Genomic DNA, 22,276 nt, shown 5'->3' with positions numbered 1-22,276 from the left:
CATCCCGTGTGAAGAAGAAAATAAAATTACATGGAGAAAATATAACTTAATAGCTAACATCTGTTGAGCAATCAATCTGTGCCACAGTCGTGTATTAACTCACTTAATTCTCCCAGTGGAGACACACAGTGCTCTGAAGAAAGTTGCGCAGGGTCACCAGGGTACTAAATGGTGGCGCAAGAGCTAAAAATTCAGGAGGCATCTTGAATGTGGTGATGGTTACACAAAATGCTTAAATTCTACACCAAAAAGAGATTATTTTATTGAGTGTCAATTAAAAGTAACTTTCTAAAAATTCACAGGGCAATGATTATGAGACTGCAGACTATTTAAAGGGAGACATGACTTAGCACCAAGCACATGAATGTACTATACTATCAACTATTAAAATTTCCACCTGTGATCAGGGTACCACGAGGTCTCTACCACCTGAGCCCCGAGAGTGACCACCCCCCATCAGTTCGCCACTGACCTCACCAGATCCTCATCTCTAAACTTCAGGACCCAAATGCGCAGCCACGGACCAACGTTACTAGCCCACAGAGTCCGCGTCCCTGGCCCGACGGTCACGCCGCCAGCGAGCACACAGCCCCGCGTGCCGGTCCCACGCCGGACCCCTGAACCTCAGGGTCACAACCATCCTCACTGAGCCCACGCGCGCGAACGCTGACCTCGCAGGTGTCGCATCACGAGCCGGGGCACCGCGCCACGAACCCAGCCATCACTGACAGACCAGTCAAACGCTCCGGCTGCAGGTTTCTGGGCTCGCGGAGACACCGGCGACCGCACACACGCCGGTCTAGAGCAACTTCCGCCCGTGGAACCGGCTCCGACCCCGGAACTACGGTGGCCGCGAGGGGGGGGGGGGGCTGCGCACTCCTGGCTGGACCGCGACCGGCGCCCGCCATCCGCGAACCTGGGCCCACTGTCGCCGGCTGCCGCGCGCTTCGCGGGGACCCGGGATGCTCGCGGGCAGATTCGGTCCGCAGGTGGGCAGGTGGGAGTTCGGTGTGGAGATTGTGGAGAGAGGGGGAAACCCTGGCCTGGAAGGGTCGGGGCGCTGCGGGGCAGGGGCTCGTGGCCAGTCCAGTGGAAGCCCCGGTCACAGGGCTCGAGTTCAGCGCCTTCTGCGCGTGAGTCTTTCCCACGTGAGGTCAGCAGGTCCTGAGAGCGGCTCGCAAGTCCCGCGTTTACCGCGCCTGGTAAGGTCCCCTGTGCTGCGTTTATCTCCGTGGATTTCCGGGGCCGTCAGGATGGTCCCAAGGGCTCCCCGCCCGAACCGGAGTCAGGCTCCTCTGAGCCTTCGTCTCCAGCAGGCCCCGACGTTGGGCTCCGTCTCGGGCTGCTCCGTCCAGTGTTAGCGAGAATCCTGCCGAGTCCGTTTAGGAACTAGCTTTGCTATCTGATCACCTTTACTGTCCGATCAGGTCACTCATCTCACCCTCCGTCTCTCTGCTTTCAGCAAGAGTCCTGGTGAGCCTCTAGGGAGAATTGCCCCTCGCCTTGACGACTCAGGAATTTTTCATCCACTGGCCCTCACTCTGCTCCTTGTCAATCAGCCACCCCCCTTACCCTCGTATTCAGAGTTGACCCCAGTATCTCTCCCCTCCTGCAGAACCTCCTTGCACTAGTCCTGAATAAAGTATGCCTTACTGTTTTAACTAGTGTCAAAATGATTTTTTTTAATTTCTTTCTTTAACAAGGAAATAAAAACAATAGCTGAGATGTGTATACCAAGAATATAGCTTTATATGGAAAATACAGCTTCCAGGAAATTGAGGCAAAAAGGAAAACTGGATAAGTAGGGTGTAAAGGCAAAGAAAGAGCTTGGCCACTGGTGAGAAGTCAGGCTTTGTCTGACCTCTGAACTTCCAAGAGGCAGGTGATGGCTTCTGACTTCCTAGGAGCTCCACTGTGTGGCCCCTTTTGTCCCAAGTCCCTCTCCTTAACGCCCCCAAATCTTAGGTCAGCCGCTCTTTTGATGGACACTGAGCCTTTGCAAATGGCAGGTGTATATTCAGTCTGAGGTCACTAAGTATAAAATCCATAGGCTTTGTTCTCTTGATCATATTATATTTGATCTGTATTTCCTCTCAGGTTCATGCATACAATGGTATGACTTCCCTATCATATACAAGACCCTGAGGTGGGGCTTGATCCAGTGCCCAGGGACCTCCTCACCAGGGTCTCTTTCAAAACTTCAGTTAAAGACCACCAGGAGCACACCTGTGGTTAGACAATTATGTCGCAGTGAGGAAGAACAACATCATGGGAAACCATGAGATGTCTAAAGAGGGGTTAGAAAGAAGCTATTATAGGATTTGAGCATTGAATGATTTGGGGTAAAATCTCAAGTTATGGACAGTTTGCTCTAGGTTAGATGCTGTCAGAAAGTAAGGCACTGTGAGGGTTATTTTGTGGATGGCACTGCCTTCTGGTTTTGTCTGTGCTTAGCATTATGAAGTGTCCTTGTTTTTGTTGGAACGGTCATGGTCTCAGAGTAATCTCTCTTTTTTAAAGATTTACTTACTAGAGAGTGCAAGTGGAGGGAGGGGCGGGGGGAGAGGGAGAGAGAGAATCTCAAGCAGACTCCCCAGTGAGCACTGAGCCCAACATGTGTCTCAGTCTCACAACCCTGAGATCATGACCTGAGCCATGAGTCTGATGCTCAACGGACTGAGCCACCCAGGCACCCCATTTTTAAAATTTTTTTAAAAGATTATTTACCTATTAGAGAGAGAAAGAGACAGAAATAGGACAGAGAGAGCAAGAGAGAGCAGGAGTGGGGAGGAGAGGGAGAAGCAGGCTCCCCGCTGAGCAGAGAGCCCGATGCAGGGCTCAATCCCAGGACCTGGGGATCATGACCTGAGCTGAAGGCAGATACTTTAACTGACTAAGCCACCCAGGCACCCCTATTTTTTTTTTTTTTTTTAAGATTAGGTCTCAGAATAATCTTGCCTGAGGTTAGTATTTTGTGAGATTGTTATGTCTTATAGAAGAAAAAATGGCCTGGCTGTGAGTGTCAGACCAATTTGTAATAACATTGAAGCCTAACTATGAAGCAAATGGTGGCAGAATTGAAGGGAGAAACACAGTCCTACAATAAGAGTTGAGGACTTCAACGCTCCACTTACAATAAGCCTTAAGACTAAAAAAAAAAAAAAAAAAAATGCTGACAAGTCCCCCTTGACAAAGAAATGGTTTATTAAGGGGACTATGGACAAAAGCGTATCTTGGGCAGCTGCAAGATGAGTATATCTCTGCAACCCCACAAATCCACATCAGTGTAGTCTTTCACAAAGGAGCAATGGAGCAAAGGTAGTCTTTTCAACAAATGGTACTAGAACAAGTAGACATCCACACACTAAAAAAGAACCTAGACAAAGACCTTACTGCTTTCACAAAAGTAAATCAAAGAACTAAATGTAATGCAAAACCATAAAACTCTCAAAAGATAACATACGATAAAACCTAGATCATCTTGGGTATGACAATGACTTTTTATGATACCAAAGAACTCTTATTAAAGAAATAATCGGTAAGATGGATTTCATTAAAATTAAAACTTATGCTTTTGCAAAAGACAATGTTAAGAGAACGAAAAAACAAGCCACACACTGGGAGAAAATATATGCAAGACACTTCTGTTCAAGGATTGTTATACAAAAGACAACTTTGGAAACTCAACAATAAGAGAACTTGATTTTTAAAAATGGGCTAAAGACCTTAACGGACACCTCACCAAAGAAAATATACAGATGGCAAATACACACATGACAAGATGCTTCACATCATACGTCAGCAGGGAAGTGCGAATTAAAACCACAATGAGATACTACTACACAGGTATTAGAATGACTAAAATCCAGAACGCTGACAAAGACCAAATGCTGACAACAATGTGGAGCAAAGGAACTCTCATTTATTGCTGATAGGAATGCAAGATGGTGTAACCGCTTTGGAATACAGTTTGATACTTTCTCACAAAACTAAATATACTCAATATATGACTCAGCATTTGCACTTGTTAGTATTTACCTAAAGGAGGTGAAAACTTAGGCCCACACAAAAACCTGCACATGGATATTTATGGGAGCTTCATTTGTAATTGTCAAAACTTGTTAGCAATCAACATGTCCTTTGGTAGATGAATGGATAAGTAAACCGTGATACATCTTGGCAATGGAGTATTTATTTAATGCTAAAAAGAAACGAGCTTTCAAGTCATGAAAAATTTGGAGGAAACTTAAGTGCATATTACTAAGTGAAAGAAGCCAAAGTCTACATACTATAGGATTCCAACTATATGACATTCTGGAAAAGGCAAAACTATGAAGGCAGGAAAAAGATAAATGGTTTCTAGGGGTTGAGGTGGAGGAAGGGATGAATGGTCAGAGAACAGAGGGTACCGTAATGATGGATCCTTGTCATTATATATTTGTCCAGACTCTAGACTGTATAACAAAGAGTGAACCATAATGTAAACTGTGGACTTTGGGGGAGTGTGATATGTCAATGTAGGGTTATCAGTTGTGGCAAATGTACGACTCTAGCAGAGGATATTAATAGTAGGGAGAGGTTACGCATGGAAGGAAGCTCAGAGTATACAGGCAATCTCTGTACCTTCTCAATTTTGCTGTGAAGTTTAAACTTTTCTTAAAAAAAATAAATTCTTTTTTTTTAAAGATTGTATTCATTATTTGACAGAGAGAGAGAGAGCACGCGCGCGCTCTCTCTCGAGTAGGAGTGCGCACACAGCAGGGGGAGGGGCACGCTCCCCGCTGAGCAGAGAGTAAACGTGGGACTCGATCCCAGGACCCTGAGATCGTGCCCTGAGCTGAAGGCAGTTGCTCAACCAACTGAGCCACACAGGTGCCCCTAAAAATATTATATTCTTCAAAAAAATTCCTTTCTTGTCCTTTTAATATCCATAGGCTCAGTAGTGATGTTCTCTCATTTCTGATATTAATAATTTTGTCCTCTTTTTTTCTTAGTTACCCTGGCAAGGAGCTTATCAATTCTATTGATATTTTCAAAGAAATAGCTTTTGGTTTTATTGATTATTAATATCCTGTTTTTAGTTTCATTGATTTATGCTTTAACGTTATTTCTTTTCTCCTTGCATTAGTTTTATCTTGTTCTTCTTTCTCTAATTTCCTAAGGTGGAAGTTTAGATTATTGATTTTACTTTTTTCCCCCTTCTAATTAACACCTTCAATACCGTATATCCCCTTTAAGTAATACTTTTGCTGAATCTCAACAATTCTTATAAATGATATTTTCATCATTTAATTTAAAATATTTTTAAAAATTCTCTTCAGACTTATTTTTTGATGCATGTGTTATTTAGAGCTGTGTTCTCAGTCTTCAGATATTTTGGGATTTTCCAACTCCTTTTGTTACTGATTTTTAGTTTAATTTCATTATTGTCTGAGAACATGCTTTGTATAGTTTGTACTCCCTGGAACTTAGGATGTGTTTAATGACCCATAATGTGGTCTATCTTGGTGAGTGTTTCATGTGAGCTTGAGAGTAATGTGTATCATGTTGTTGGATGAATAATTTTTATAAATGTCAACTAGATCCAGTGGATTGATGGTGCTGTTCCATTCAAATATATCACTATGGATTTTCTGCCTGCCGGATTTGTCAACTGCTGATAGAGGAGTATTGAAGTCTCCAATTATAATAGTGGATTTGACTAAGTCTCCTTGCTGTTTTTGACTGACATATTTTAGCTCTTTGTTCTTAGCCTCATACACATTAAAGATTATGTCATCTTGAATAATTGACCCTTTTATTATTATGTATTTTATATCATTATGTAATGCCCTTTTTGTCACTGATACTTTTCCTTCTTTTGACGTCAGACTTGTCTCAAATATAACACTTTAAAACATTTTATTTATGAGAGAGAGAGAGAGAGAGAGCATGAGCAAGAGAGCGCAAGCAGGGGGAGTGGCAGAGGGCGTGGTGGAGGGAAAGGTAGAAGCCCACTCCCTACTGAGCGGGGACCCGGACAGGGGCTGGATCCCAGAACGCTGGGATCATAACCTGAGCCGAAGACAGATACTTAACTGACGGACCCACCCAGGCGCCCCTCAAATATAGCAGCGTAACTTTCTTTTGGTTAGTGTTACTTAGCATGCTATAGCGTTCTCCATTAATTTTAATCTATTTGTGTCTTTTTTTAGTAACTGCTTGAGTTTGAATCCGTCCCCCAGCTTTACGAAGATCTAATTGACATATAACATTGTGTAAGTTTAAAAGACACAACGTGATGATTTGGTGCACATATATATTATAAAACTATTACAAAAATAAGATTAGTTAACACATCAATTATCTCACTAATTACAATTTTTATTGAGATATAATGGACATATTACATTAGTTTCAGGTGTACATTATTTGCTATATGTATATATTGCAAAGTGATCACCATTATAAGTCTGGTTAACATCTATCACCACACAGTTATATATATATATATATATTTTTTTTTTTTTTTACAGTGAGGATTTTTAAGTTCTACTCTCTTAGCAACTTTCAAATATGCAATACTGTATTATTAATTATAGTCACCATGCTATGCATTACATCCCCAAGACTTATTTCTTTCATAAGTGGAAGTTTGCACCTTTTGAAGACCCTCACTCAGCACTCCCCTTATCCCCCACCTTTGGCAACAACCGATCTGTATTCTCTGCATCTATGAATTCAGTAATTTTTTTTTCATTTTTTTAGATTCCAAATGTATGGGAGAACATACAATATTTGTCTTTTTCTGACTTTTTGACTTAGCATAATACCATCAAGGTCCATCCATGTTGTTGCAAATGGCAGAATTTCCTTCTTTTTTGTGGCAAAACATGCCACTGTATGTACGTACTTCATTTCTCTATCCATTCATGCACTGATGAACGCTTAGGTTGTGTACGATTCGGCTCTTTGAATAATGCTGCAATGAACACAGGGCGCCAGATACCTCTTCCAGCTACGCATTTCAGCGTATTGTTTTGTTTTCTCTATTGTTTTTCAATTTCATTGTTTCTGCTCTTTATTATTTCCTTCCTTCTTACTATAGATTTATTGCTCTTCCTTTTTTAGTTTATTGAGGCGGGAGTGTAGGTAATTGATTTGAGAATTTTCTTCTTTTGTAACGTAAACCTTTACAATTTTCTCTGGTACAGAATTTCCTCTCACCGCTGCCTTAGCTACAGCCTACAAATTTTGATACGTTTTCATTTTCATTGCTTTCAACGTATTTTAAAAATCTTGAGACTCCCCCCTTTGGGTCATGGATTACTTAGAACTGTGCTGTTTAATTTTTAAGTGTTAACTTCCTGTCGTCTTTCTGTTCCTGATTTCTACTTTGATTCTACTGGGTCCAGAGAACATAGCCTGTGTGATTTCAGTCCTTACATTTGATAAGATAAGTTTTACGACCCAGGTTATGCTATATCTCGGTACGTGCTCCGTGGGTGTTTGAATAGAATGTGTACCTCGCTGTCTCGGGGCGAAGTGTTCTGTAGTTGCTGATCGGCTCAGTGGTGGTGCTGAGTACACAGGGGCACGCAGACAGGCCCTGGGGGCCTTGCGGTGAAGGACTCTGGTTGTTCCCTGGCTTACTCCGGGAGTAGTACCTCCGCTTGCCCCCTCTCCCCGGGACAACTCTGAGCTGCAGTCTGCGTCACTTCAACATGGCCGCCCGCAGGCCTGTGTGGCTAATGGGCGCCGCCATGTTGGCGCCGAGTCAGCCATTGGAGGGAGGGCCGATTTTAGCAGAGAGCCCTGTGGAGTCCGGGAGATCTACCGCCGAGCAGCCTCTACTGAGCATGTGCACATGCAGGCGGCGGCGTAAGGAATCCCGCAGGGACCAAGAGCCAGTGAGAGAGGTCGGCCGGATTTAATGACCGCCGGAGGTAAATGGCCACTGTCTTGAGAGAGCGTGGGTGAGGGGCAGGTGAGTGCGGCGATGGGAGCATCCGTAGCCGAGCTGTGAAAAGTCTCTGATGTCTATGATTAGCGTCGGGTCAGTGAGGGGGCGGGCAGTGAATGGAATAATGGGAGTCTGTGGGGTCTCTGACGGTGGATGCGCGGGGGAGGGACGGGGTCTGTGGGGTCTCTGATGGTGTATGGTCGGGGGAGGGACGGGGTCTGTGGGGTCTCTGACGGTGGATGGTCGGGGGAGGGATGGGGTCTGTGGGGTCTCTGACGGTGGATCCCTGGTGGAAGGACGGGTCTGTGGGGTCTCTGACGGTGGATGCGCGGGGGAGGGACGGGGTCTGTGGGGTCTCTGACGGTGGATCCCTGGTGGAGGGACGGGGTCTGTGGGGTCTTTGACGGTGGATCCCTGGTGGAGGGACGGGGTCTGTGGGGTCTCTGACGGTGTATGGTCGGGGGAGGGACGGGATCTGTGGGGTCTCTGACGGTGGATCCCTGGTGGAGGGACGAGGTCTGTGGGGTCTCTGACGGTGGGTGCGCGGGGGAGGGACAGGGTCTGTGGGGGTCTCTGACGGTGGATGCGCGGGGGAGGGACGGGGTCTGTGGGGTCTCTGACGGTGGATCCCTGGTGGAGGGACGGGGTCTGTGGGGTCTCTGACGGTGGATCCCTGGTGGAGGGACGGGGTCTGTGGGGTCTCTGACGGTGTATGGTCGGGGGAGGGACGGGATCTGTGGGGTCTCTGACGGTGGATCCCTGGTGGAGGGACGAGGTCTGTGGGGTCTCTGACGGTGGGTGCGCGGGGGAGGGACAGGGTCTGTGGGGGTCTCTGACGGTGGATGCGCGGGGGAGGGACGGGGTCTGTGGGGTCTCTGACGGTGGATGCGCGGGGGAGGGGCGGGGTCTGTGGGGTCTCTGACGGTGGATCCCTGGTGGAGGGACGGGGTCTGTGGGGTCTCTGACGGTGGATGCGCGGGGGAGGGACGGGATCTGTGGGGTCTCTGACGGTGGATCCCTGGTGGAGGGACGAGGTCTGTGGGGTCTCTGACGGTGGGTGCGCGGGGGAGGGACAGGGTCTGTGGGGGTCTCTGACGGTGGATGCGCGGGGGAGGGACGGGGTCTGTGGGGTCTCTGACGGTGGATGCGCGGGGGAGGGGCGGGGTCTGTGGGGTCTCTGACGGTGGATCCCTGGTGGAGGGACGAGGTCTGTGGGGTCTCTGACGGTGGGTGCGCGGGGGAGGGACAGGGTCTGTGGGGGTCTCTGACGGTGGATGCGCGGGGGAGGGACGGGGTCTGTGGGGTCTCTGACGGTGGGTGCGCGGGGGAGGGGCGGGGTCTGTGGGAGTCTCTGACGGTGGATGCGCGGGGGAGGGACGGGGTCTGTGGGGTCTCTGACGGTGGATGCGCGGGGGAGGGGCGGGGTCTGTGGGGTCTCTGACGGTGGATCCCTGGTGGAAGGACGGGGTCTGTGGGGTCTCTGACGGTGGATCCCTGGTGGAAGGACGGGGTCTGTGGGGTCTCTGACGGTGGATGCGCGGGGGAGGGACGGGGTCTGTGGGGTCTCTGACGGTGGATCCCTGGTGGAGGGACGGGGTCTGTGGGGTCTCTGACCGTGTATGGTCGGGGGAGGGACGGGATCTGTGGGGTCTCTGACGGTGGATCCCTGGTGGAGGGACGAGGTCTGTGGGGTCTCTGACGGTGGGTGCGCGGGGGAGGGGCGGGGTCTGTGGGGTCTCTGACGGTGGATCCCTGGTGGAGGGACGGGGTCTGTGGGGTCTTTGACGGTGGATGCGCGGGGGAGGGACGGGGTCTGTGGGGTCTCTGAAGGTGGATGCGTGGCGGAGGGACGGGGTCTGTGGGGTCTCTGACGGTGGATCCCTGGTGGAGGGACGGGGTCTGTGGGGTCTCTGACGGTGGATGCGCGGGGGAGGGACGGGGTCTGTGGGGTCTCTGACGGTGGATCCCTGGTGGAGGGACGGGGTCTGTGGGGTCTCTGACGGTGGATCCCTGGTGGAGGGACGGGGTCTGTGGGGTCTCTGACGGTGGATGCGCGGGGGAGGGACGGGGTCTGTGGGGTCTCTGACGGTGGATGCGCGGGGGAGGGGCGGGGTCTGTGGGGTCTCTGACGGTGGATGGTCGGGGGAGGGACGGGGTCTGTGGAGTCAGTATGGTGGATAACTGTGGAGCCTGAATAATGAGGGATCTGAGGGGTGAGCGATGTTAGAAATTAATTGATATCCTCTCTCTCTTAGGCTTTTTGGCTTGTTCCTATTTATGATTTATTCATGCTATATTTTGCTTGAGATTTAAAAAAATATGCCATCAGGTTGCATATAAGTCTTCATTTACCTTATTTTGATTTTTTACTTATCCAGATTAGTAGCTAGGTTGCTATTCGTAATCTATATTTTCTTTCTCTTTTTTATTTTCAGGTATCTCAAATTTTATTTTATGGACCAATTTAAAGTACTAGTTGTGTTTATAATCTCTACTCTTTTTTTTTTCTTTTTAACGATTTATTTGTTTGTTTTTGAAAGAGAGAACTTGCCCACGTGAGTGGTGGGAGGGGCACAGGGAAAGGGAAAGAATCTCAAGCTGGACTCCTCATAGAAAGGCTTAGTCCCAGGACCTGAGATCATGACCCTGGCAGAAATGAGTTCCACATTCAACTGACTGAGCCCCCAAGGCACCCCATCTCTGCTCTTTTTATATTAATTTTATATCCTTTTTTTAAAAGATACTTCTTTTTTTTTCTCTTTTTGATGTAAATTGTCATTCTTATTTTCTCAGTTTTATACTGGATACCTATAAGGGTATAAAATTTCCTTTAAATACATCTTTATTTATGAAATGTATATTTTTATATTCTGTTTTAAAGATTTATTTGTTTTAGAGAGAGAAAGCATCAGCAGGGAGAGGGGCAGAAGAAGAGGGAGAGAGAAAGAAGCAGATTTTCTGCTGAGCATGGGGCTCCATCCCACAACCCTGAGATCATGAGCAGAACCAAAATCAAGAGTCAGAGGCTTAACTAACTGAGTCACCCAGAGGATTAGAACTTGAAACCCTCCTCCTGATTGGAGGTTGAGTCAATTACCGATGGCCAATTATTTAATTAATCATCTGTATGTAATGAAGCCTCCATAAAACTCCAAAAGGATGGAGTTTGGAGAGCTTCTGGATTGAACACATAAAGATTCTGGGAGAGTGGAGTACCCCTTCCCATGTACCTTGCCCTATGCGTCTCTTCCATCTGGTTGTTCCTGAGGTTTATTCTTTTATAATAAATTGTTAATCCAGTAAGTCAAATGTTATCCTGAATTCTGTGAGCTGCTCTAGCAAATTAATGGAATCCAAGCTGGGGTTCCTGGGAATCTCTGATTTACAGCCAATTGATAAGGAACAAGTAACACTCTGGACTTATGATTGGCATCTGAAGCTGGAGTGGGGGCACTTTGTGGGACTGAGCCCTCAACCTGTGTGATCTGATGCTAACTCCGAGTTGATGATGTCAGAATTGAGTTACATTGTAGGACACTCAGCTGGTGTTGCGGAATTGCTTAATGTAGGGATCCTTTTCCCTCCCTGCTTCCAACACATATACACACATTTGGTGATCAGAGGTATTGAGAATAGAGGAAAAACACATGGAAGGAATTTTTCTTTTACAGGGCATGGGACTGATTGCTGGAGAGCCAGGACCACTGCGGTAGAGTTGTTGGAGGCTCTATGATCAGGGACTGCAGAATGAGTGATTTGGGGTCTGTGGGCAGCAGGATATGGGAACCAGTGATTCTGAGGTGTGAATAATTCTCCAGGGGGAGGTCAGTGTGCAGCAGCTGACAGTGGAGCAGATTGAGGAGTGGGAGTGAGGAACTAGGTGATGACTTGAGTGGGCTGTAATGTCAGATGACCTCTGGTACAGTAATTGCATTCTACATGGATTATTGATATTGCAATAATAGCAATAGCTAATATTTAATGAGTGTTTATATGCCACACATGGTCTGGGTGCTTTTCAAGTATTATAAGTTTGTTTATCTAAAAAGTATGAAGATGGGGAAACTGAGACTGAAGTGAGTTCTCCAGATTGTCACTTCTTATTTGGCTCTGTACTTCTTATTGTTGCCCTGTGCCACCTGTTCCACACTGTAGGAAGCTCTTGGGAGGACAGCTGAGTGGCTGTCACCATGTGGCACTCTCTCTGCAGGATCCCTCTGTGTTTCCACAGAGCCTTGATGTCAGAGCACTCAGTGAGCCTTCAGAATCTCTTTTTCAGAGTCCAGCCCACCTTGGCCCAATATTGCTGGTAGTCTTCAGCCGTTCACCCATCCTTGGGCTCCTAGGAAGATTTGAGTTCTAAGATACACAGAGGTGAGGCCCAGTGTGAACATGACAGCCAAGGAGAACTTGCCCACAGGATCCAGCTCACATCCTGCCTCTTCGGGAATGTGACAGCTCCTGTGAAGGGGGAGGGGAGCCTCAGAAGCCGGACTGTTTTTAGAACTGGGCTTGCTAAAACAAAACATGATCCTTTTGCAATGTGAACAGTTTATGGCTGATGCCATATACTCCAAATCTGTTTGTTGTAGTGGGAGAGATTTTTTTTTAGAAGTCTTTGTTTGTTTGTTTGTTTGTTTTTAAAGGTTTTATTTATTTATTCAACAGAGATAGAGACAGCCAGCAAGAGAGGGAACACAAGCAGGGGGAGTGGGAGAGGAAGAAGCAGGCTCATAGCGGAGGAGCCTGATGTGGGGCTCGATCCCATAACGCCCGGGATCATGCCCTGAGCCAAAGGCAGACGCTTAACCGCTGTACCACCCAGGTGCCCCTGTTTGTTTATTTTTTGAGAGAGAGCATGCACACGTGGGTGGCTGGGCTTGGTCTCACGACCCTGAGATCGTGACCTCAGCCAAAATGAAGAGTGGGATGCTTAACCAACTGAGCCACCGAGGCTTGCTGAGATTTTTTTTTAAGTTTTATTATAGAAAATTTTAAATGACACAATTTTAAATGTATAGTAGAGAAAATAATATAATGAACCCCAAATGCCCATTATCACCCAGTCTCAGTAATTATCAACTATTTGCCAGTGTTGTTTCACCTATTTCTTCCCACTTACTTTGTTTTGACCAGAATATATTTTTTTAAATTTTATTTATGTATTTGAGAGAGAGAGAGGGAGAGAATGAGCAGTGGGGAGGGGCGGGGGGGGGCGCGGAGGGAGAGAATCAGACTCCCTGCTGAGCAGGAATTCCCTACATAGGGCTCAATCCCAGGACCTTGAGATCATGACCTGAGCTGAAGGCAGACACTTAACCAACTGAGCCACCCAGGACCCCCTTGACCATAATATTTTAAGATAAATCTCAGATACCATGTCATTTCACCCACAAATACTTCAGCATGTAGGTCCTGATGTGGACTTTTTTCTCACACCCACCTAGCCATTACCAATATAACAGAAGCTCCCCAATAGTAAGTAGTTCCCTCATCTGATAATCTGTAGTCAGGTTTCTCTGATTATCTAAAACATGACTTTGTTAACTTTTTACTATAAAAATGTCAAAAGTAGGAAAGCTGAGCAAGTAATATAATGAACCGCTCCATATGCCCATTGGTCAGTGGGTGTCAATGTGATTATTCTACTGTCACCAAGTCACGCCCAATCATTTGTCATCTATACCTTCCTTTCCCCATATTTTTTTCTCTTCTGCTGGATTATTTTGAAGTTAATCTCATACATTGTATCGTTTCGCCCATAAATATTTCAATATATAAACCTAAAAATAAGTATCTTAAATAAAAATAGCCTTAGTGCTATTAACATACCTTAAAAAATTGTAATATATTTAAAAATACCATTTCATGTAGATTGGATTGGTAGGTGGATTTAGAGGCTTGGTCAGATTCAGGTTCCTTTTTTGTTATTTTGGGGCAAGACTACTTCCTGAGTGGTGGTGTGTACTTCCATCAGGAGACACACAATATCTGGCTATCTCTTTTTGTGATGTGAGCGGCTGTTGATTGTTTCATAGATCCACTGTTTCGTTAGGGGTACAAGATGGACATTTTCACTTCTACCATTCTTTCATTTATTAGCTGGAATATTACAAAAAGAGGGAGAGAGAAACTCCTTCATGAAGTGTTTGGTTACCCTAGGGTACAGCTATATAGGAAAGACAGCAAAAATGCTTTCTTTACAAGTTTCACAAGCAAGGATTTCAATCTCTAACACTTTCCAAAGATCCTGGAAATATTCCCTATCTTGATCTGAATGACAGATGCACAGGTGTGGAAAGTAGGGGAAAATGCAAGATACCTAATATTTATGTATTTTATATACATTTTACACAGTTTGAAAATTAGCAAAGAAGTGGGGCGCCTGGGTGGCTCAGTCGTTAAGTGTCTGCCTTCACCTCAGGACGTGATCCTGGAGTCCTGGGATGGAGCCCCACGTCAGGCTCCTCCACTGGGAGCCTGCTTCTTCCTCTCCCACTCCCCCTGCCTGTGTTCCCTCTTTTGCTGGCTGTCTCTCTCTCTCTGTTAAATGAATAAATAAAATCTTAAAAAAAAAAAAAAGAAAATTAACAAAGAAGTAACTAAAATGTTTATGTTAGAAAAGTGTATTTAATAGGAATACTTCTTTTTTTATAATAATTTTTTATTATGTTCTGTTAGTCACCACACAGTACAACCCTAGTTTTTGATGTAAAGTTCCATGATTCATTACTTGCGTCTAACACCCAGTGCACCATGCAATACGTGCCCTCCTTAATACCCATCACCGGCCTAGGGGCGCCTGGGTGGCACAGTGGTTAAGCGTCTGCCTTCGGCTCAGGGCGTGATCCTGGCGTTCCGGGATCGAGTCCCACATCGGGCTCCTCTGCTGGGAGCCTGCCTCTTCCTCTCCCACTCCCCCTGCTTGTGTTCCCTCTCTCGCTGGCTGTCTCTATCTCTGTCGAATAAAAAAAAAAAAAAAAAAATACCCATCACCGGCCTATCCCAGTCCCCCATCCCCCTAATATAAAAATTCAAAGCTAAAATAAATCTTCATGGTCTGTCATGAAAAAATATTGGGGAGGTCTAGAGCAAAAGGGACACAATGACTAATGTGCGAGTCTTGATTAAAATCTGCTTCCAAACACAACAGCAAAAAAAGGTGTTTCTGAGATAATTGGGGTATTCTGAATATGAGCTGAATATTAAAATGATATAGAATTACTAGTAATTTTCTCAGGCATAATAATGATCTTTTAAGAAATTTATGTGAAGTATTTAGGCATGAAGTGTCATGACATCTACAACTTTCAAATAATTCAGCAAAAAATGTATACATACACATATGAACCTACTGTGACTATGTGTGTAGAAAGATTAAGCAAATATGGCAAAATACTAATTGTTGAAACTGGGTGGAGGGTATATATGTGTTTCTTGTACTAATCATTCAATTCTTCTTTCTGTTAGAAAACTGTCATTAAAAATTTTGGAAAGGGGTGCCTGGCTGGCTCAGTCAGTAGAACAGGAGACTCTGGTCTTGGGGTCCTGAGTTTGACCCCCACGTTGGGCATAGAGATTACTTAAAAAAAATTTTTTTAGGGGTGCCTAGGTGGCTCATTCAGTTAACCATCCAGCTCTTGATCTCAGCTCAGGTCTTGATCTCAGGGCTGTGAGTTCAAGCTCCGCGTTGGGCTCCACACTGGATGTGGTGCCTACTAAAAAAAAGGGGGGGGAAGAAAGAAAGAAAGAAAGATCGATTTTAAAAATAAAAAAATAAAAATATTGGAAAATAGTGACTCAAATCAGCTTTTAAGGCTTATTATTAACTAGAACCAAATCCACTCACCACATTGTAGCCAAGACAAAGTTTCCATTGAAGTTTCCCTTTTAAGAACTGTAAGGAAAGGAGAAAAGTGAAAAAGCTTCAGGCTCTCTCTTTGGTCTTTCCTGTGAATGTTCTCACTGGTCGGGACGGGCTCGTCACAGAAGCTCAGAGCAAACTCATTATATTCTTTAGAAACAGTTACTTTGGTTTTTACTAGCAAATAAGAAGAATATAAAAATTACCTGTAATTTTACCATCACCCAAATAATATATCTATTAACGTGGTAGTATATTTCCTTCCAGATAATTTTCTTTTTGTGCGTGAGTGCACTCATAGACGTGTATATGCGTGTATGTGTGCATGCGTACGTACACACATATTGTTCAGTGAAAGTGGAATCATACTGTTTGGTACATGTTTTTATTTTTACTTGTCAGTTTAACATATTTTTCTACTATAATTTAATTTTATATAACTTTATGTTCTCAGGATGGCCTGTAAATTATTTAAGCAGTCTACAATTACTGGGTATCAAGATGTTCTAGCCTTTTTATTTTGTTATTAGCCATGTTGTGGTAAAATTCCTGCATTTAAATTTTTGTGCAATACAGGATGATTTTTGATGATATCGGTCTAGAAATAAGTTTTTGGGTCAGGTGCATGGATGCTAAATGATATATGTGTCCATGTGTGGGACTCTGGCACACTTCCCTCTCTCATCTGTCCTTCTGTCCATCTCATTTCTCAGATCTCAGCCTCTTTCCCAGAAGAGCCAGAAATGACCAAGTCCCTGGTGAGTTATTTGTTTTTGCTTTATTTATTTGTTGGTTTATTTTCTAGTGGATTTTAGGAAGCATTTAATAATCCATATAGTAAGATGGGCAAGTATAAATAAATAAAAATTAAGATTGGGGGGAAAAAAGGTGACTATTAACTCCAGGCCAAGCTTGGAATATAGATATGTGTGACTTGTGTGGTTTTATATAGTTGTGAACTTTGAACTGTGAGATTGTCTCTGATCTTCCTGAAAGACCTAGCAATAATGGAAATGAGATACTGATTTATATTGTTGATAAGTAATTTATTTCACCTGTAGTAAAGATATCCTGGTTCCTGATGCTTGAGAAAAATTTTGATGGCCCTTCAGATGGATGGAGACAGAACAGTGTCTTCAACAGCACTGTTAATAAAAGGGCACTGATAGGTTTTCTGTTGTTACAAAGCAGTGCTTCTCACACTTGCACGTGACTTAGGGCTCTGATTTAATAGGGTTGGAATTCCCGCAGGGTGTCACTGCTGCTTGTCCAAGGACTACTTTCTGAAGCAAAGTTTTGAGGTTTTATGATGAACAGGTATTTTGTCAGATGGTTTTTCTGCATCAGTTGACATGGTAATGGGATTTTACTTCCTTAGGCTATTACTATGATAGACTACAATTGATTGATTTTCTTTTCTTTCTTTCTTTTTTTTTATTTTTTATTTTTATTATTTTTTAAAATTATTATTATATGTTAGTCACCATACAGTACATCATTAGCTTTTGTTTATTTTATTTTATTTTATTTTTTTTAAAGATTTTATTTATTTATTTGACAGAGATAGAGGCAGCCAGCGAGAGAGGGAACACAAGCAGGGGGAGTGGGAGAGGAAGAAGCAGGCTCATAGCGGAGGAGCCTGATGTGGGGCTCGATCCCATAACGCCGGGATCACGCCCTGAGCCGAAGGCAGACGCTCAACCGCTGTGCCACCCAGGCGCCCCCATCATTAGCTTTTGATGTAGTGTTCCATGATGATTCATTGTTTGCCTATAACACCCAGTGCTCCATGCAATACGTGCCCTCCTTAATACCCTTCACCGGGCTAGCCCATCCCCCCACCCCTCTCCCCTCTAAAACCCTCACTTCGTTTCCCAGACTCCATAGTCTCTCATGGTTCGTCTCCCCCTCTGTTTGCCCCCCTTCCTTCTTCCCTTCCTTCTCCTAATGATCTCCCTGCTATTCCTTCTGTTCCACAAATAAGTGAAACCATATGATAATTGTCTTTTTCTGCTTGACTTGTTTCATTTAGCATAATCTCCTCCAGTTCCATCCATATTGATGCAAATGTTGGGTAATCATCCTTTCTGATGGCTGACTAATATTCCATTGTATATGTGGACCACATCTTTTTTTAAAGAATAAAATTTATTGTCTTCTCATGCAGCAGGAGGCCCTGCTAGGCCCTCAGACACCTCCTTCCTCCCACCTACAATTGATTGATTTTCACATCTTGAGCCAGCCTTGCAACCTTTGAATACACCCCATTTGATTATGGCATATACTTCTTTCTATATATTTGTATTTGTTAATACTTTGTTAAGGATTTTTATATCATGAGGGATACTATCTATTTATTTTATTTTATTACTACTATGTATGGATGAAAGTTCCAACTCCCCACCTGGGTTTTTCTCACTCCACACCTTTGGAGTGTGAAAGGGGCATCTTTGTTTAGCTAGGCAAGAGTGGGAGTCTAGGCTACTCATTGGGTCTTTGTTAATGGGTTTGGGGTCAGGCCCAAAGGTTTTGTTTGTTTTTTTAATTTGTTCTGTCTGGCTGGAGTATGTTTTGCCTAAAAGTTTTCTGCCTTTCTGCCCCTTTGCTGGTCTTTTAGCTAGACAGAACTCTCTTTGAGCTCTCTTTGTGTGCTCTCGTTGGTGATACTGTCTTGTAGGCTTTTTAGCACCTGTCAGGACTCTATGAAGCAGTCTTCAGGAACTCATGCTATGTAGTTCCTTGGTTTCTGAGGTCCCTAGCCAGTTTGACTTTTTTTCTTTAGCCTTATGAAGTCTTCTCATATTTGTTTTATGGATGATATCTATGGTTTCTAGATGTACTTAGTGGGATGAGAAGGGGCAAGTGCATCTTTCCAGGAATGGAACTCAGTTCACTGTTTTTTTTTTTCCTAAGGAGGACTTATTTTATATTAAGCATGCTCATGTATTTTTTTTTTTAGAAGAAGAATCCTGTCTTTTTTTTCCTAAAGATTTTATTTATTTATTTATTTGACAGAGAGAGAGAGAGAGCCAGCGAGAGAGGGAACACAAGCAGGGGCAGTGCGAGAGGAAGAAGCAGGCTTCCCAACGGAGCAGGGAGCCCGATGCGGGGCTTGATCCCAGGACCTTGGGATCACGCCCTGAGGTGAAGGCAGACGCTTAACGACTGAGCCACCCAGGCACTCCTGTTTTTTTCAATTATATTTACCTCTTTGTTCTTTTCATTTTAACTTTTAAAAGTAAATATTTCATTTGGAATATCATGGAAGTTATACTTGTATTTACTCAGTCACATAGGTCTTTGAGGCTTCATAGAACTTTGCTAAGCTCTCAAATTCCAGTTCTTCCAAAGGTAATCACTGTGAACTCAATTGAACTGCTTATTTTAGTACTGACTCTTATACGTCTAAGTAGCATGTTTATATTGGTACCTCTCGGCTTTCAGCTTTAGGCAGTATCACTGACTTAATACAGTGGAAAATAAGGATTTAACTCTCTTTGAAACACTTAGGCCCTCAACACTCACATGCACATTTCTTATGTCTCCTTATGAAAGGAATTATGTTAGGAATATTATCGTTTTGGGTAAATCAATAGGCTGTATTTAATGTGAGGATTATTTTAATTATGTTCACAGCTGAACCATTTCCTTTACCTTTTGTGCACTACTTTTTGTTTTACCTGTAATCAATAACTGGTTTAATCATTTGTTTCATTTATGTATATGTGTGTCTGTGTGTGTTTGTGTACATTGTGATTATATAGCAATTAATTCCATAAATCTTCCCAGGTATAGAAATATCTTTTCAGTGTGTTAAAATATATTAGGTAATAACAGTAATGGTAATCACAAGCCTTACTATAATGGTTGCTATTTGCCAGGCACTGTAAGCACTATTAACTAATTTAATTACAACCCCTATGAGGTTATCTATAATCATCCTCACTTTACAGAGGAGGAAACAGATGCACAGAAAGGGTAAGTAACTTGCCCAAGATTGCACCACTAGTAAGTGTTGAAGCCAGGTGTAAGCCCAGGTAATTTGGCTTTAGACTTTAGGCTCTTAATTTCATCTCTAAAGAAACTTCTCTCGTGGTCTTTGACCTGACCTGCTCACAGTGTTCTCTGTTTGATACTCAGCTGCTGACTTGCGGTCTCCCTTTGGCATAGTCCTAGGAATTCCTTTCATGTCCATCAAGTGTTGGATCTCTTGTTTTAGGCTCTTTCTTGATTTCTTTCTTTTTTTTTTTTTTTAAAGATTTTATTTATTTATTTGACAGAGATAGAGACAGCCAGCGAGAGAGGAAACACAAGCAGGGGGAGTGGGAAAGGAAGAAGCAGGCTCATAGCGGAGGAGCCTGATGTGGGGCTCGATCCCGGAACGCCGGGATCACGCCCTGAGCCGAAGGCAGGCGCTTAACCGCTGTGCCACCCAGGCGCCCCTCTTTCTTGATTTCTGCTTTCATTTTTAGAGCCTGTCATACAGTAGCTGTCTATAAAGTGTGGGTAGGTAGTGAATTTTCTGAGTCCTTGCATATCTGGAAATGTCTTTATTTCACTCTCAGTAATTTCATAGCTTGGTTGGGTGTAAATTCTAGATTGTAAATCATTTTTACTCACAATTTTGAAGCCATTGTTTTTACTTTTACCATCTCATTTTCTCTTACTAGTTGTGATAATAAGAATAATTGCCCCCCAAGATATCCACATCCGAATCTCTGGAAAGTGTGAATATGTTACCTTCCATGGCAGGAGGGACTTTGCTGATGTGGCTAAATTAAGGATCTTGAGGTAGTGAGATTATACTGAGTTATCTGGGTGGTCCCAGTGTAGGCACATGGGTCCTTACAAGTGAAAGAGGGAGGCAGGAGTCAGGGAGAGATTTGAAGATGCCACTCTGCTGGCTTTGAAGGTAGAGGAAGGGACCGTGAGCTTCTAGAAGTTGTGCAGGTCAAGGAAATGAATTCTCCCTTTGAGCCACCAGGAGGAATGTAGCCCTGCTAACATCTTGATTTTAACCCAGCAAGATCCGTATTGAAATTCTGACTCCAGAACCATAAGATAATAAATTCGTGTTGTTTTAACTGTGTGGTGATTTGTTAGAACGGCAATAGGAAGCCATTACAGATTTGGTACCTGGAAGTGGGTGCTACTGTAATAAGTACGTAAAAATGGAAGTAGATTTGGAATTCAGTTGGGGGTAGAAACTGTAAGAATTTTGAAGAACACAATAGCAAGAGCCTGGATTTCCTTGAGCAGACTGGTAGTAGAAATATGGTTGTTAACCACTCTACTAGAGGACTCAGAAAGAGGAGCACAGTAGGAAAAACCTGTGTTGTTTTAGAGAATACCTAAATTGTTATAAACAGAGTCTTGATACAAATGGTTGTTAAAGGTATTGCTGGTGACGACTGGAAGGAAATGAGGGGCATGTTACTAGAAAACGGAGGAAAGGGTACCCTGTTGTGCAGTGGCAGAAAGCCTAGATGAAGTTTGTTCTGTAGTTATGTGGAAAACAGGTTTGTCAGTGATGAACGTGGATTTTTCTCTGAGGAGATTTCCAAGCAAAGGGTTGAAGATGTAGCCAAGTTTCTTCTTCCTGATTATAGTGAAATGTGACAGTTGAGATGGATCAAGGGGACAACTGTTAAGCAATAAGGAACGAGACTTGGGAAATTTTCAGGCTGTCAAGATTCCAAAAGAGGCCAAAATTGGTTTTACTGTCAAGAAAGCTCTTGAGAGAAAGCCAAGGGTGTGGATAAATGTTTTGTGTATTTTTCTAGGTTTTTAGGTAATTAGCAGGAGAAATAGGGTGGAATGCACGTACTCCATTTTTTTAAGAACCAGAAGTCTCAATCTCGGCTTTTATTTTTATTTATTTATTTAATTTTTTATTGAAATACAGTTGACACACAAAATTACATTGGTTTCAGCTGTACGATACAGTGATTCAACAAGTCTATATATGCTATGCTTACCACAAATGTAGCTACCATCTGTCACCATACAACGCTGTCGTGATACCGTTGACTCTGTGCCCTATGCTGTACCTTTCATCCTCATGACTTACTCATTCCATAACTGGAAGTTTGTACTCCCACCCATTCTACCCTTATCCCCTGGCAACCATCAGTTTGTTCTCTGTATTTATGGGTTTGTTTCTACTTTGTTTGTTTGTTTTTTAGATTGCACATATAAATGAAAACATATGATATTTGTCTTTCTCTGACTTGTTTCACTTAGCACAATACCCTGTAGGTCCATCCATATTGTCCCAAATGGCAGGATCTTATTCTTTTTTATGTCTGAGTGATACTTAGTGATTTTACTATATTTATACATAGCACATGTTTATTTTTTTAAAAATTTTTAAAGATTTATTCATTTATTTTATATAGAGAAAGAGCATGTGCGAGCAGGGGGAGGGGCAAAAGTAGAGAAAGAGGGAGAATCCCAAGCCGACTCCCTGC

General features: G+C 43.7%; 1 protein-coding gene across 10 annotated transcripts in view; it reads left to right on the top strand.

The window, feature by feature from the left end:
• Positions 1-866: 866 nt before the first annotated feature.
• ZNF484 (zinc finger protein 484) overlaps positions 867-22,276 on the top strand; it is a 45,497-nt gene continuing 24,087 nt past the window's right edge. The window contains exons 1-3 of one of the 10 annotated variants that reach the window (XM_057305646.1): positions 867-989; positions 16,520-16,564; positions 18,822-18,950. In XM_057305646.1, the coding sequence (XP_057161629.1) occupies positions 963-989; positions 16,520-16,564; positions 18,822-18,950 (201 nt within the window). In that variant the 5' untranslated portion in view covers positions 867-962. Of the gene's footprint in view, positions 990-6,233; positions 6,258-7,776; positions 7,967-16,519; positions 16,565-18,821; positions 18,951-18,972; positions 19,158-22,276 lie in introns of those variants that run through there. The other 9 variants (XM_057305649.1, XM_057305648.1, XM_057305647.1 and 6 more) reach the window with 9 other exon arrangements.

Source organism: Ursus arctos, unplaced genomic scaffold (genome assembly GCF_023065955.2).
Source record: "Ursus arctos isolate Adak ecotype North America unplaced genomic scaffold, UrsArc2.0 scaffold_33, whole genome shotgun sequence".
NCBI classification, from domain to species: Eukaryota; Metazoa; Chordata; class Mammalia; order Carnivora; family Ursidae; genus Ursus; species Ursus arctos.
The sequence above is the reverse complement of the archived record's forward strand: the minus strand, read 5'-3'. Positions and strand labels throughout refer to the sequence as shown.